Consider the following 14,643-nt stretch of genomic DNA (forward strand, 5'->3'; position numbering starts at 1 on the left):
GATGATAATTCCTGAGCCCATGTGGTGATATCCTTTACACACTGATGTCGCTTGATGCAGTACAGCCTGAGGGATCGAAGGTCACGGGCTTAGCTGTTTACGTGCAGTGATTTCTCCAGATTCTCTGAACCCTTTGATGATATTACGGACCGTAGATGGTGAAATCCCTAAATTCCTTGCGATAGCTGGTTGAGAAAGGTTTTTCTTAAACTGTTCAACAATTTGCTCACGCATTTGTTGACAAAGTGGTGACCCTCGCCCCATCCTTGTTTGTGAATGACTGAGCATTTCATGGAATCTACTTTTATACCCAATCATTGCACCCACCTGTTCCCAATTTGCCTGTTCACCTGTGGGATGTTCCAAATAAGTGTTTGATGAGCATTCCTCAACTTTATCAGTATTTATTGCCACCTTTCCCAACTTCTTTGTCACGTGTTGCTGGCATCAAATTCTAAAATTAATGATTATTTGCAAAATAAAAAATGTTTATCAGTTTGAACATCAAATATGTTGTCTTTGTAGCATATTCAACTGAATATGGGTTGAAAATGATTTGCAAATCATTGTATTCCGTTTATATTTACATCTAATACAATTTCCCAACTCATATGGAAACAGGGTTATATATATATATATATATATATATATATATATATATATATATATATATATATATATGTTTATATGTATATATACACACATATATATATATTTATGTGTATATATAGATATATATATGTGTGTGTATATATATGTGTATATATTTATCAACTGTATATATATATACATATGTGTATATATATATATATATATATATACATATATATATATATACACATATATATATATACATATATATATATATACATATATATATATATATATATACATGTGTTTATATGTATATATACACACATATATATATATATGTACATATATATATATATGTGTGTATATATACATATAAACACATATATATATATAAACACATATATATATATATATATATATATATATATATATATATATATATATATATATATATATATATATATATATATATACATATATATATATAATTATGGACATTCCATAAATTCCGGACTATAAGTTGCTGCTTTTTTTCCTAGGCTTTGAGCCCTGTGGCTTATAAAACGGTGCGGCTAATTTATGGATTTTTCTTCACCGACAGCCAGCTACAGGTATAATGTAAGTAGTTGTTTTTTTTTTAAAAACAAGCAAACACACTGAATAGGTGTGTTTAGGTTTGTGCTATGGCGCCATCTTTTGTACAAGTTTGCTCACTGCAGACGCATTGCCCTTCTGTTTAGATTGAGCATAGTATGAACCTACCGGAAGTACAGTTTTCGTTCGTTCTTCTAGCTGACCATAGCGTTCTACTCGTATGGATTCTTCATTTATCACTCCAAGCAACGTTTGTAGGTTTTACAGTATGACTAAAAACATTTTTATTTCCAAAGCCGTCCCATGTGTGATGGCTGTAGTAGTGTTTTTATGCATATGTGTACGTGCAATGATAATGTAATGAAACTAGCGTCATTAGCATTAACTACTATGCTAACACAATTACGAGTGTTTTTGTTAGTATTATTAACCAACAATGGCATTCATTTTATATTGTTTCAGTTTCGTAAATTCACCAAAATGTCACCGTGGACTTATTGAGTCTGTTTAGCTAATTGGAGAGCCAGCTTTCGCAGCTAGTAGGTCAATGTGATGGCTTGTTTTGTTTGATCAGCTGTTTTACAGCCGTGTTACAGGCAGCGTTTGAAAACAATTAAGGTATGTAAATAAACATTTACATAATGTTTCTGTGTAAATAACTAATTTCACAATGTATACATCTGTGGCTTATAGTGCAGCGCAGCTAATATATGAAAATAATACTGTTTTCTTTTCAAATTTAGTAAATGTGGCTTCTATCCCGGTGCGCTCTATCATCCGGAAAACACAGTAATTGAGTTGTTTATTTATTTTGCACATTAAAAAAAAATTTACTTTCTTTGTTGTTGTTTTTATTCAATGACACTTCTCTGTATGTTTGTGATTTTTATTTTTTGTTGTTACCTTCTTTTTTTTTCATTTTAATCAGTTATTGTAATTCTCTATCTGCTTGTGGTGAAGAGGAAGACAGTACATTGTTACCCACTGTGACTGAAATGTAGGATGGGGGGTGTTATTATTTTAGTTTTATTAATTTTCTGTAATTCTTTTTTTTTTGGCGGGGGTGGGGGACAAAAAAAAGTGTCTGTTTTCTCTGTACTTGTATTATGATTTCCCTATCAAATGAATAAATAAATATTTAAAAAAATAAAAAAGTTTACTTAGATTCAAATTTGTCAAAGATATGAATGCCCTATACATTATTGATGTGGTTGCCAGGTAATAGAAGGCAGATGGTGTTACAAAAAGTACCTTGATGTAGCGCTCTAGTCGAGGATAAACTCGTTTTACTCCCAGGAGGACAGAGAGAAAGTTCCTGTGAGGGACGGAGGCAATGACCACGTGTGTGACTTCAGGAAAGGAGAAGACATGAAAGCCAGACGTCTCATAGAGCTTCAAAAGGTCCTCATCAACCTTGTCCTTGCCTTCACTCACAATGCTTCCCACTGCATAGCGGCACTGATGTCCGGACACCTTTGAATGGAATAAACACAGGGGGACAACCGTTTAAAGCACAACATGCGCAGGCAGCGTGTATTCTTTGCTGACTGTACAAATATTTTCTCTACCGTCAGCCAGGTGGTAAATTTGTAGAAATAATGTGCTCATTAATTAGAGCTCTTATTGCAGTATTAGGCGTTGTGGGCATTGGGATCACCTGATTCCAAGAGATGCTCTAAACAATGAACCTCCTGGGACATCCAAGAGCTGGAAGCACACAGAATAAATACAGCAGCACGGTGGACGTGTGCAAGAAGGCATCACATGGTGTTCTGGAAGCTCTGCCACTAATTATAATTTTCTCCCCCTAAACACTGATGAGGAAAAATGTTCACCTCAAGCTGCTGAGTATGGAAATGTATGACATGAAGAGTGATGGACACAACACTGTTGGTTTTCTGCATGGACCCGGGCTGTGCAGGAGCACATGCAGAGTACTACTGTACTATATTGTACTGCTATTGCACATATAGTTACAGTACCATACTGTACTGCTACTGTACCATATTGTACAGTTATTGTACATATTGTTACTGTACATATAGTCTCTGTACCATATTGTACCGTTACTAGGGGTGTGGGAAAAAATCGATTCAAATTCGAATCGCGATTCTCACGTTGTGCGATTCAGAATCGATTCTCATTTTTAAAAAATCGATTTGTTTTTCATTTATTTTACGGAGCCCCTACAGGGACATGGGAATTTTATTTTTTTTTAGACATGTATCTCGTGCGCACGAGAAAGTATCTCGTGGCCACGAGAAACTTTTTATAAAAAATAAAAATAAATTTTTTATTTATTTTTTTAATAAAAAGTTTCTCGTGCACACGAGAAACTTTCTCGTGGCCACGAGAAAGCATTGGATGCATGCTGATGGTTTGGTGTGTGTTAAAATGGCAGTTTAGGAGTTAATATGGCTGTATGTATATATATATGTATATATATATATATATATATATATATATATATATATATATATATATATATATATATATATATATATATATATATGTGTGTGTGTGTGTTATATATACCGTATTTCCTTGAATTGGCGCAGGGAATATAGTATTCGCACGTCTAGAATTACTGCCGGGTCAAACTCGTTTCTCAAAATATTTAGCATATGGCTAGAACTTCCACCGGGTCAAATTCGTTACGTCACGAGTGACGCATCTGTCCTCATTTTCAAAATGGAGGAAGCTGCTCTCAGTAGTTTACAATCGCACAAAGGAAAAAAGATAAAGAGCTTTTCAGTAGGATTTAAGGTCCAAGCTATTGAATACCGGTACAGTATGCTAAAGAGAACAGTAAGCAGCTATGTTTTATTAATATACCGTAGCTGCGTGTGTGAAATACTGTATAAGTCATTAAATGACTCCCGCCTCCTGGTGGTAGAGGGCGCTGCCGCGCTAGTGATCCTTCTTGCGACTTCCGGTACTGCAGAAGAAGTGAACACACGCAGCAAGAGATTTTTTTTTCTTTCCTTCCTCTGCCTGAACTTTTAACATGGAGGATTACATACCGGTATCTAAAATAAAACAGTTTTCTAAACTGGACTTTCAATCGAAGCAGGAGGTAATAATTAAAGGAATATCTCCATCGAAACAGAGACTTTTAAAACTGAAGAAAGAAAATAAGGAAGACTTCTATAAACAAGTTATCGATGCTTTTGGTCAGAAGGAGCTGCAAATGGACTCCATTTATAAGTACAGGTAAGACCATAATAACGTTTTTTTTAATTAAATGTGCTTTTCATGATGGTATGCTTACATCACACTCAAAGCGCACGCCTAAATTTTATGGATTCCTTTTGGTAAACGCCGGAGTGAGAAGAGGTTTTAAAATAATTACCGCATGCACGGCCATCCCGCCGGTTTCCGGTAAACGCAGGTGTGACAGGAGGTTTTAAATTAATTAACGCCCCTGCTGCTATTCAAGGAAATACGGTACACATAAATTATATGGGTAGATATTTGCTCTAAAAAGGGTATTTCAACAAGTAAACAGTACAGTAGGTAGTTGATGTTGATATATGTAATGCACATAAGGGTATTCTAGTCAGATGCGCGTGTGTAAATATGCGATGTGTAAATATCAAAATATTACGTCGAATCACTTTTTGTCAGGCAATATTACATTTAATGACAATTTTACATAAATGAATACATCCAAACACGTTGTACATATTTATTATGTGCAGGAAGAAATAACAGTTACAATTGTGTGTGTATCTTCCAAGCAAGAAAGAAGTTTGATCACATCAACATCGGACTAACTGGCACACTCCGCTTCGCTGCAGGTCCGCAAGCCACGCCCACCCCCCACAGCCACAGAAGAGGAAAACTGTCCTTTCCCGGGCATGATAAAGTCTTAAATAATGTCAAACACGTAGCGTTACAATAACCAGGAAGATAAAGTGTTTGTCTCACACCTACTAATCAAGCATTCACATTTTGCCACAACACACATGGGGGAAAGTCCTAATTGGAAATACAGCCATATTAACTCCTAAACTGCCATTTTAACACACATCAAACCATCAGCACGCATCCAATGCTTTCTCGTGGCCACGAGAAACTTTTTATAAAAATAAAAAAATAAATAAAAATATATATATATATTTTTTATATATATTTTTTTTATATAAAAAGTTTCTCGTGGCCACGAGAAAGTTTCTCGTGGCCACGAGATACTTTCTCGTGCGCACGAGATACATGTCTAAAAAAAAAAAAAATTCCCATGTCCCTTTAGGGGCTCCGTATTATTTATTTATTATTTTTATTTTTTATTATTTAATTTTTTTTAATTAATCAATCCAACAAAACAATACACAGCAATACCATAACAATGCAATCCAATTCCAAAACCAAACCCGACCCAGCAACACTCAGAACTGCAATAAACAGAGCAATTGAGGAGACACAAACACGACACAGAACAAACCAAAAGTAGTGAAACAAAAATGAATATTATCAACAACAGCATCAATATTAGTTACAATTTCAACATAGCAGTGATTAAAAATCCCTCATTGACATTATCATTAGACATTTATAAAAATTAAAAAAAAGAACAATAGTGTCACAGTGGCTTACACTTGCATCGCATCTCATAAGCTTGACAACACACTGTGTCCAACATTTTCACAAAGATAAAATAAGTCATATTTTTGGTTCATTTAATAGTTAAAACAAATTTACATTATTGCAATCAGTTGATAAAACATTGTCCTTTACAATTATAAAAGCTTTTTACAAAAATCTACTACTCTGCTTGCATGTCAGCAGACTGGGGTAGATCCTGCTAAAATCCTATGTATTGAATGAATAGAATCGTTTTGAATCGGGAAAATATCGTTTTTGAATCGAGAATCGCGTTGAATCGGAAAAAATCTATTTAGAATCGAATCGTGACCCCAAGAATCGATATTGAATCGAATCGTGGGACACCCAAAGATTCGCAGCCCTAACCGTTACTGTACATGCAGTTACTGTAAAATATGGTACTGTACCATATTGTTACTTTACCATATGGTACTGTTAATGTACATATAGTTACTGTATCATATTGTACTGCTTCTGTACATAGTCTATGTACCACACTGTATTGTTACTGTACATAGTTACTGTACCATATTGTATTGTACTTTTGTACTATACAGTTACGGTTCTATATTGTACTGTTACTGTGCATGTAGTTCCATCCATCCATCCATTTTCTACCGCTTGTCCTCCTCGGGGACACAGGGGGGCGCTGGAGCCTATCGCAGCTGCATTCGGGCGGAAATTACTGTACCATATTGTAATTTTACAGTACATACACTAATTACTGAACCATATTGTGCTGCTACTGTACATAGTTACTGTACCAAATGGTACTGCTACTGTACATATACTCTAGTTACTGTACAATAGTGTACTGTTACTCTACATATTGTTACTGTATCATACTGTTATTTGAGTTTGAGTTTATTTCGAACATGCAAGCATACAACATGATACATCACAATTTATACATTGTTACTGTACTGCTATCGAATATATACTGTAGTTACTGTACTATGTTGTATTTTTACTGCACTGTATTGTTACTGTGCATAGTTAATGTACCATATTGTACTGTTGCTGTAATTATTGTTACTGTACAATATTGTACTGGTACTGTACAGTCACTGTAACATAGTACTGTACCATATGATAGTACCATATTACTGTACATATAGTTACTGTACCATACCATATTGTACCGAATTGTACTGTTAATGTTACTATACCATTATCATATTTTACTGTACATAATATTGACCTGCATGCTTTTCGGAATAGACCTTGAAAAAAAGAGATTTTGCGTTAATATTCAAACAGGTTGAGACGAGAAGTGTCCCGAAACAACTTTTTCACTTACTTTATGATACCAGTATTGGAAACTTGAGTATTGGTCGATATCTATATTGATCCGATAAGATATCAGCAGGAATCATACAGACTTTTATTATTTTGTAGTATGAATTGTTTGAAAATGTTTGATCAAGTGAAAGTAGTCAAATGGAGACCAATGGTAGATGTGAAAAACAGTAACCTATTTAAAATTAACCGTCTGGAATGGACTTACGCTGTATTTAAATTGAAGTGGAGTGGTAATAATTTTTTGGTGACAACTAATGGCCACAATAATATTTAAATTCATTGTTCGAATGTGAGTGTGAATGTTATCTGTCTACCTGTGTGCGATGAGGTAGCGATTTGTCCAGGGTGTACCCCGCCTTCCGTCCGATTGTAGCTGATATAGGCTCCAGGACCCACCGCGACCCGAAAAGGCACAAGCGGTAGAAAATGGATGGATGGATGTTCCCATTGGGTTGAGTTTTTTCTTGCCCGGATGTGGGATCAGATTCGAGGATGTTGTTGTGGTTTGTGAAGCCCTTTGAGGCATTTGTGTTTAAGGGCTATATAAATAAACTTTGATTGGTTATCTGTGTTGGCCCTGCGCTGAGGTGGCGACTTGTCCAGGGTGTACACCGCCTTCTGCCTGAATGCAGCTGAGATAGGCTCCAGCAACCCCTGCGACCCCGAAAGGGACAAGCGGTAGAAAATGGATGGATGGATGGTTGAAAATTATTTTATTTTTTTTTAAATCTTAGATTTAAATTTTAGACCATTTCGCCAAGGCTTATGCTTATCAATAAATCAGTCTTCCAACAACCGATGAGCAGCTAAGAAATATGAAATCCTTTGTCCTGCAATCTACCAGTTGTTACACTGAACAAAAATATAAACGCAACACTTTTATTTCTTTCATTTTTCATGAGTTGAACTCAAAGATCTAAACTTTTTACTTTACACACACAAAATACCTATACCTCTCAAATATTGTTCAAAAATCTGTCTAAATTTGTTTTAGTGAGCACTTCATCTTTGCCAAGATAATCCATCCCACCTCACAGGTGTGGCATATCAAGATGCTGATTTAACAGCATGATTATTGCACGGGTGTGCCTGTGTCTGGGCCCCCATTCCTTGGAATGTTCCAATATTGAAGGACGGCACAGCATAGGGACGTTACGCATCTTGTGGGTAAATATCTGGGAGGCAGTCGTGACTCCCGCATTGTCTTAAAGTTAAATGTCTATGAATGTTCTCATTCATCCAGGTCATTGTCATCTCCGGGCCCATGCAATCGATCGCAACTGGACTGTTTGGTTTGTCCTAGAAGACGTTTCGCCGCTCATCCAAGTAGGCTTCATCAGTTCGTGCTCATAGACTTAGATTGGTCAGATGTAGTCCAGCGGCTGGTGCCAAAACCCCAAATATTTATACTCCAAAAACCAGGAGGGTGTGCCTGGGCAAGAATGGTTTCTCCCAATTGGAGTAAGAAAAACAACTGTTTTGATGCAAACGAGCAATTCTAACTGTCAACGCCAACGACAGTCGTTGAAGTATAATTTCCTCTCGTTAGCATTGAGGTATTGTGTGGCAGAACGATCGCTGCGGATCAACTACTACACGTCAAAAAAAAGTCTGAATCCCCCACATAAGCATTCCATTCAGTTGTAAACAAATGGCACAAATGGCATGGTTTCTAACTCCTGTTATTGGTTGGAGGCTAAGTTGCAGAGTCTTTTAGGAATGGTAGAAAGGACAGTGTTGTATGTGGTAGACAGTTGGTGTTGCAGACCACCTCCTATGTTCAGGAATGGTTTTTAAACCTTGACATAGATGGCTTCCCTCACTCCTTTCGTACCATCCGTCCTCCCTGTCCACAATTTATACAGTTTTGTTCTCAAATGAGTGCTGTTTCTCCCTGACATGCAAGTAGACAGCTGAGTCTTGGCCTGAAGAGTTTGCCCGTCTATGCTGAGCCATGCGTCAGCTTAGTGATTGTTGAGTCTTCCCAATATATGAAGTGCATTCATCATTACACTGAATAGCATACACCGGACTGTTTTTGTGGGTGTGGGGTGTCCGGTCTTTAGGATGCACCAGTGTCTGTCTCAGAGTGTTGCCTGGTTTGAGGTGTACTGGGATGTGTTGGATAAAAAATATTCTGAGTTTCTCAGATAGACCTGATACATATGGAATAACAATAATTTTGCATCTGTTACCTTTTTCCTCCTCATCCACTCTGTTCTTGTTATTTCTGGAACTGGATGAAAATTTCACAAACAACCAGCTGGGGTATTCACAAATTTTGAGAGCTTCCCTCAAATGCCTATGCTCTTTCTCTTTGGCCTGTGGGCTGGTAGGAACATTGTCAGCTCTGTGTTGTAGGGTTCTGATAACGCCCAGTTTGTGTTCCAGTGGGTGGTGTGAGTCAAAAATTCAGGGCAGCCTCTCCAGGTCTCACTGCCGTTGCCAACGTGAGCGTTGAAGTCCCCCAGTAAAACATGGTAATCACCTGAGTGAGCACTCTCCAATACTCCCTCGAGGGACCCCAAAAAGGGTGGATACTCTGAACCTCTGTTTGGTGCGTAAGCACATACAACAGTCAGGACTCGTCCCCGGGTATATACAGGCTCTGAGCCGCGGGGCAACAAGTATAGCCACCCCCACCCGTCGCCTCTCACTGCTGGCAGTGCCAGAGTGGAAGAGAGTCCAGTCCCTCTCGAGAAGACTGGTTCCAGAGCCCTTGCTGTACGTCGAGGTGAGACCGACTAGATCCAGCCGGAACTTCTCTATCTTGCACACCAGCTCAGGCTTCTCCCCCCAGCGAGGTGACGTTCCACGTCCCAAGAGCAAGCTTCTGCAGCCAAAGATTGGACCGCCAAGGGCCGTGCCTTCAGCTGCTGCCCGACCTAAAAGCACACAGGTGCTTGCCATCGCGGCCCACCTCCAGGCCTGCTCCAGAGTGGGGCCCCGGTGACCTGAGTCCGGGCGAGAGGAACGTTGATCCTTTATTATGTCTCTTCATAGTAGGCTTTGAGCTGCTCTTTGCCTGGTCCCTCACCTAGGACCTGTTTTACATGAGAGACCCTATCAGGGGCACAGAAGCCCCGGACAACATAGCTCCTCGGATCATTGGGACACGCACAATTCTCCACCACAATAAGGTGGCAGCTCAGGGAGGAGATGCTTGCTGTACGAATGTAAAAAAATGTTCAGTGTATGAAAGTAAATAAATGTTTGGTGTATGAATACGAAAAGGAGGTGGAAAAATAATCAATTCCCTGATGCATGAATCATGAACCAAAGACAAATGTCCAAACATCAATAATTTACCTACGCTAAATAAAGTAATACAGACGCTTCTAAAATGATGAATTCATGCTAATAAATGTTAATGTTCTCTAAACGTTAGTTTATGATTGGTTCTAACTAAGCTTGAATGTAAAGTAGTGAAACAAAAGAATAAATGCTTTGTACACTTTAACAGATGGCTAATAGGAACCCTGTTACAGCATAAAGTAACCAGCTAAAAAAGGAAATTAGCGACTTGATTATTAAATCAGGACAGACAATGGTATCCACAGTACAGCAACATGTCTGTCAGCCATAGATGGTGAAGAGTGAAGGTGGGGGAAATTATAGATTTGTACATACATCGCAATTCGGACATAGGCGATTGTAATATCGATTGGTAAACTTCATTGATCTATTATTTAGTTATTGTAAAAAAAAGTAATGCAGACACTTTTAAAATTTGGTTCACCGCAGATAGCCACCTCACCGAGAGATCCGACCAGCTCCTTTATTTTAGGGCACTCATGTTCCAATTTTGCACAATGTAATGTAATGTCAAATAATTCAACTGTTTCTTATTACAAATGCACTGTTTTTAAAAGTTGTAAGTGAAGAATGCTTCTTCAGTGAAAAGAAAAGGAAATTAAGGATGAATCAATAATACATTTTTAATTGAATCGTAGCTTCTTAATCGTAATCAAAGCGTGAGGTGCCAAAGATTCCCACTTCTAGAGGAGTGGCTGACAACAGGTTCTAGCCAATGGCTTTGACTGAGGGGTGGGACTTCCAAAACAAGGGTAAAAAGTGTTGTGTTCTTGTGGGGGTGAAAGTTTGCATGAGTTTCCCTGGGGATAGCGTGACAGAGATTAAGCTTGTTGGAGTGGCATGCTGCATTTTGTGAGAAAACGAGAAACAAAATATAATATGCATGTATCTTTGGTGTATGAATATGAATGAATGTTTAGAGTAGGCGCAAAAATGGCAGCCACGTTTCAGTCAGTCTACCCCAGGGCAGCTGTGGCTACAAATGTGTCTTACCACCGTGTCCATTATTATTATTATTATAAAACGTAGGTTACAACCATCAATATGTGAATGTGGACTGAATGTATGATTGCTTCTCAAGTTCTTACTGTAAAGGACTTTGAGTGTCTAAAAAAGCGCTATATAAATGTAATCCATTTATTAACATTTTTTATTTTAAAAAAAAATTCAGTGGTAAAGCCTATGGTTCCATCAATCTTGTATGTAACTAGTGATGTCACAACTGTAAAAACTGCTGTGCTATAAGCAATTAGAGCACATTTAAAAAGGTCTCAGTTAAATGAGGCCTGATCTTCAACCAATAATAATATAGTTTTATGTGACAAGCTTCTTAGCAACAACATAATGCTGTCAAATGACTTGTATATCTAAGTCTGATCTACATAGGTTGCTCATGAATGATCTAAACTTGCATAAATTCTTGACGATGTTGGAGTTCACCGTGTTTTTTTTTGGTAACCACAGGATTCCATGAAGAGAATCCAGCAAAACAATAGCGTCTGCTTCTGCTTATCCCTGCATATATAGAATTGACACTATGTGTACACTTAATTACACTGGCCAAGCGGCACCACCACCTCGCGGAGCAGCGGCACCACCACCTCGCGGCGGCGGGACAAGCAGCTTTCTCGCGGCGGCGAGTGACGGCAGCGGGGCGGCAAGGGAGAGGCCCGGCTAGCAGCCAGCAGCAGCGGCACCACCACCTTGCGGCGGCGGGATCGGCAGCTTTCTCGCGGCGGCGAGTGACGGCAGCGGGGCGGCTAGGGAGAGGCCCGGCTACCGGACAGCAGCACCACCACCTCGCGGCGGCGGGACCAGCAGCTTTCTCGCGGCGGCAAGTGACGGCAGCAGGGCGGCGAGGGAGAGGCCAGGCTGGCGGCTAACGGCTGGCAGCAGCGGGACCATCTCGCGGAGACGAGACCGGCAGGTGACCGCGGCGAGGCCCGGGAGAGGAGAGAGGCTGGAGCGAGGCTTGCCAGGCCGGACGGGACCCCATCGGTGGGAAGGCGAAAGTGCCGTGACGCATCTCGGCAATTTGGGTTGTGAGTTTTAGCCAGTAAAGAAACCGAACTGAAATTAAGAAGAAAACCAAGTGAATTAAGAAAATGAGTGCGAAACACAAGAAATTCAAAGAAGACTTGGAGGAGATCAGGAAATCGCTTAACTCCCTGTCGGAGGATGTAAGGGCAGTGGCCAAACAGCAAGACACACTCATGGAGTTGTTGACCGAAATCAAAATGCTGAAAAACATCATCAAGGAAAAAGACAAGAAAATTGTTGACCTAGAAGCAAAAATTGACGAAATTGAACAGTACACCAGAATGGACGATTTAATTATAAGTGGACTAGAAACCAAACATCGCACATATGCAAGAGTGGCCGGGACTCGCAGCAGGGGCGCTGACAAGGACGCCGAAGACCCGGCAGACGAACTTGTGACACTTGAACGGCAAGTAATTAACTTTTTTTCCAGTAAGAACATGACTCTTCAAAGTGGCAGCATTTCAGCGTGCCATACTATCCCCAGGAAGGACAGCAGAACCAACCCAGCCATTGTGATCCGGTTTGTAAATCGGAAACACAAGACGGAGTTACTACGGCAGGGAAGGAAGCTGAAGGGAACTGGGGTTTACATCAATGAACATCTTACCAAGAAGAACGCTGACATTGCAAGACAAGCACGCATCCTCAGAAAAGAAAACAAGATACAAGCAACATGGACACGGAACTGCAAAATCATGATTCGGTTAAATGGACCATATGAAGAAGCCAAAGTTGTCATGATCCGAGAGCTCCGCGACTTGGATCAATATAGATGAGACCTGCTAGACTTATGACTGACACGGCTCATCCTTGGCTGAAGACGGGGAAGGCTACGCAGCGAGAAGGTGAGACAACTGAGAATCAAACGTTTCTAAGAGCTGAATACATGGACTATAAACTGTATGACTTTGAAAATTATGTTGACCCAGAAAACCATCTGTTCAACTCAATCAATGCTACATGTGACTACTACACAGAGGAACAATTCAATGACAATGTTAGTTTAGATAATACATTTTCTTTAATACATTTCAACTGTAGAAGCTTATATGCAAATTTCTCAAAGATTGACGAATACCTGAAGACTCTAAATGGCAAATTCAAAATAATAGCACTTTCTGAAACATGGATCGATAAAGACAGAGGTATCGATTTCTCCATTGACGGGTATGAGTTGTATCACTGTAGTAGAAGAAACAAGAAGGGAGGAGGTGTGGCCCTGTTTGTTGACTGTGAATTGAAATGTAGACCTGTGGAATGTATGACAGTGGTAATTGATGATTATTTTAATGTGTAACTGTACAGGTAGAAATAGAAAAGAAGAGAAATGTTATTGTTACGTGTATATATAGGACACCTGGGTCTAAAGTAGAAGCATTTAATGATAGTTTGGAAGAATTATTGTGTAAGGTGAAGGAAAAGAAAACATTTGTCATGTGTGGCGACTATAACATAGACCTGCTAAGCTCACCCAGAAATAAATCAACAAGAGACTTCTTGGATGTGGTATATAGTAGAGGGCTTTATCCATTGATCACCAAACCCAGTAGAATAACGACAAATTGTGCAACGTTAATTGATCACATCTTTATAAATGACATAAAAAATAATATAAAAAGTGGACTAGTAATTAATTATATAAGTGACCACTTACCTGTGTTTCTTATGACTGTCCAATTGATAAAAAGAGGGAGGAAAAAACTCATAGATATGTAAGGAAAAGAACAGAAGAGGCAATAAATAGGTTTAGGAAGGACTTATTTGAAACAGACTGGAATGAGGTGTATGGGGGAGAAGCAAATGCTGCATATGAGGCTTTTCTTAATATATATTTATCATTGTATGAAAAGCATTGTCCGAATGTATGGAAACAAAGAGACAGCTACAATAAAAAGCCTTGGATTATAAAGGGACTACAGAATGCTTGTAAAAAGAAAAACAAACTTTATAGAGATTTCATAAAAGTAAGAACAAAGGATGCTGAAACGAAATATAAGGTTTACAAAAACAAATTGATAACAATAATGAGACAAGCAAAAAGAGAATATTATAATAATTTACTAGAAAAAAATAAAAACAATATCAAAGGAACTTGGAATATTCTGAACAAGGTAATACGAAAAACATCTGGGCCTACAAACCCACCAAGCCATTTTACCAATGAGGATAATAAGATGATAACAAATATGA

At 38.7% G+C, this 14,643-nt stretch overlaps 1 protein-coding gene across 1 annotated transcript in view; it reads right to left on the minus strand.

The window, feature by feature from the left end:
* LOC133651233 (testis-expressed protein 264 homolog) overlaps positions 1-14,643 on the minus strand; it is a 157,314-nt gene that overhangs the window by 111,972 nt on the left and 30,699 nt on the right. The window contains exon 2 of the mRNA XM_062049275.1: positions 2,440-2,661. Coding sequence (XP_061905259.1) covers positions 2,440-2,661 — 222 coding nt within the window. The remainder of the gene's footprint in view (positions 1-2,439; positions 2,662-14,643) is intronic.

This window comes from Entelurus aequoreus, linkage group LG01, assembly GCF_033978785.1.
Source record: "Entelurus aequoreus isolate RoL-2023_Sb linkage group LG01, RoL_Eaeq_v1.1, whole genome shotgun sequence".
Classification (NCBI taxonomy): domain Eukaryota; kingdom Metazoa; phylum Chordata; class Actinopteri; order Syngnathiformes; family Syngnathidae; genus Entelurus; species Entelurus aequoreus.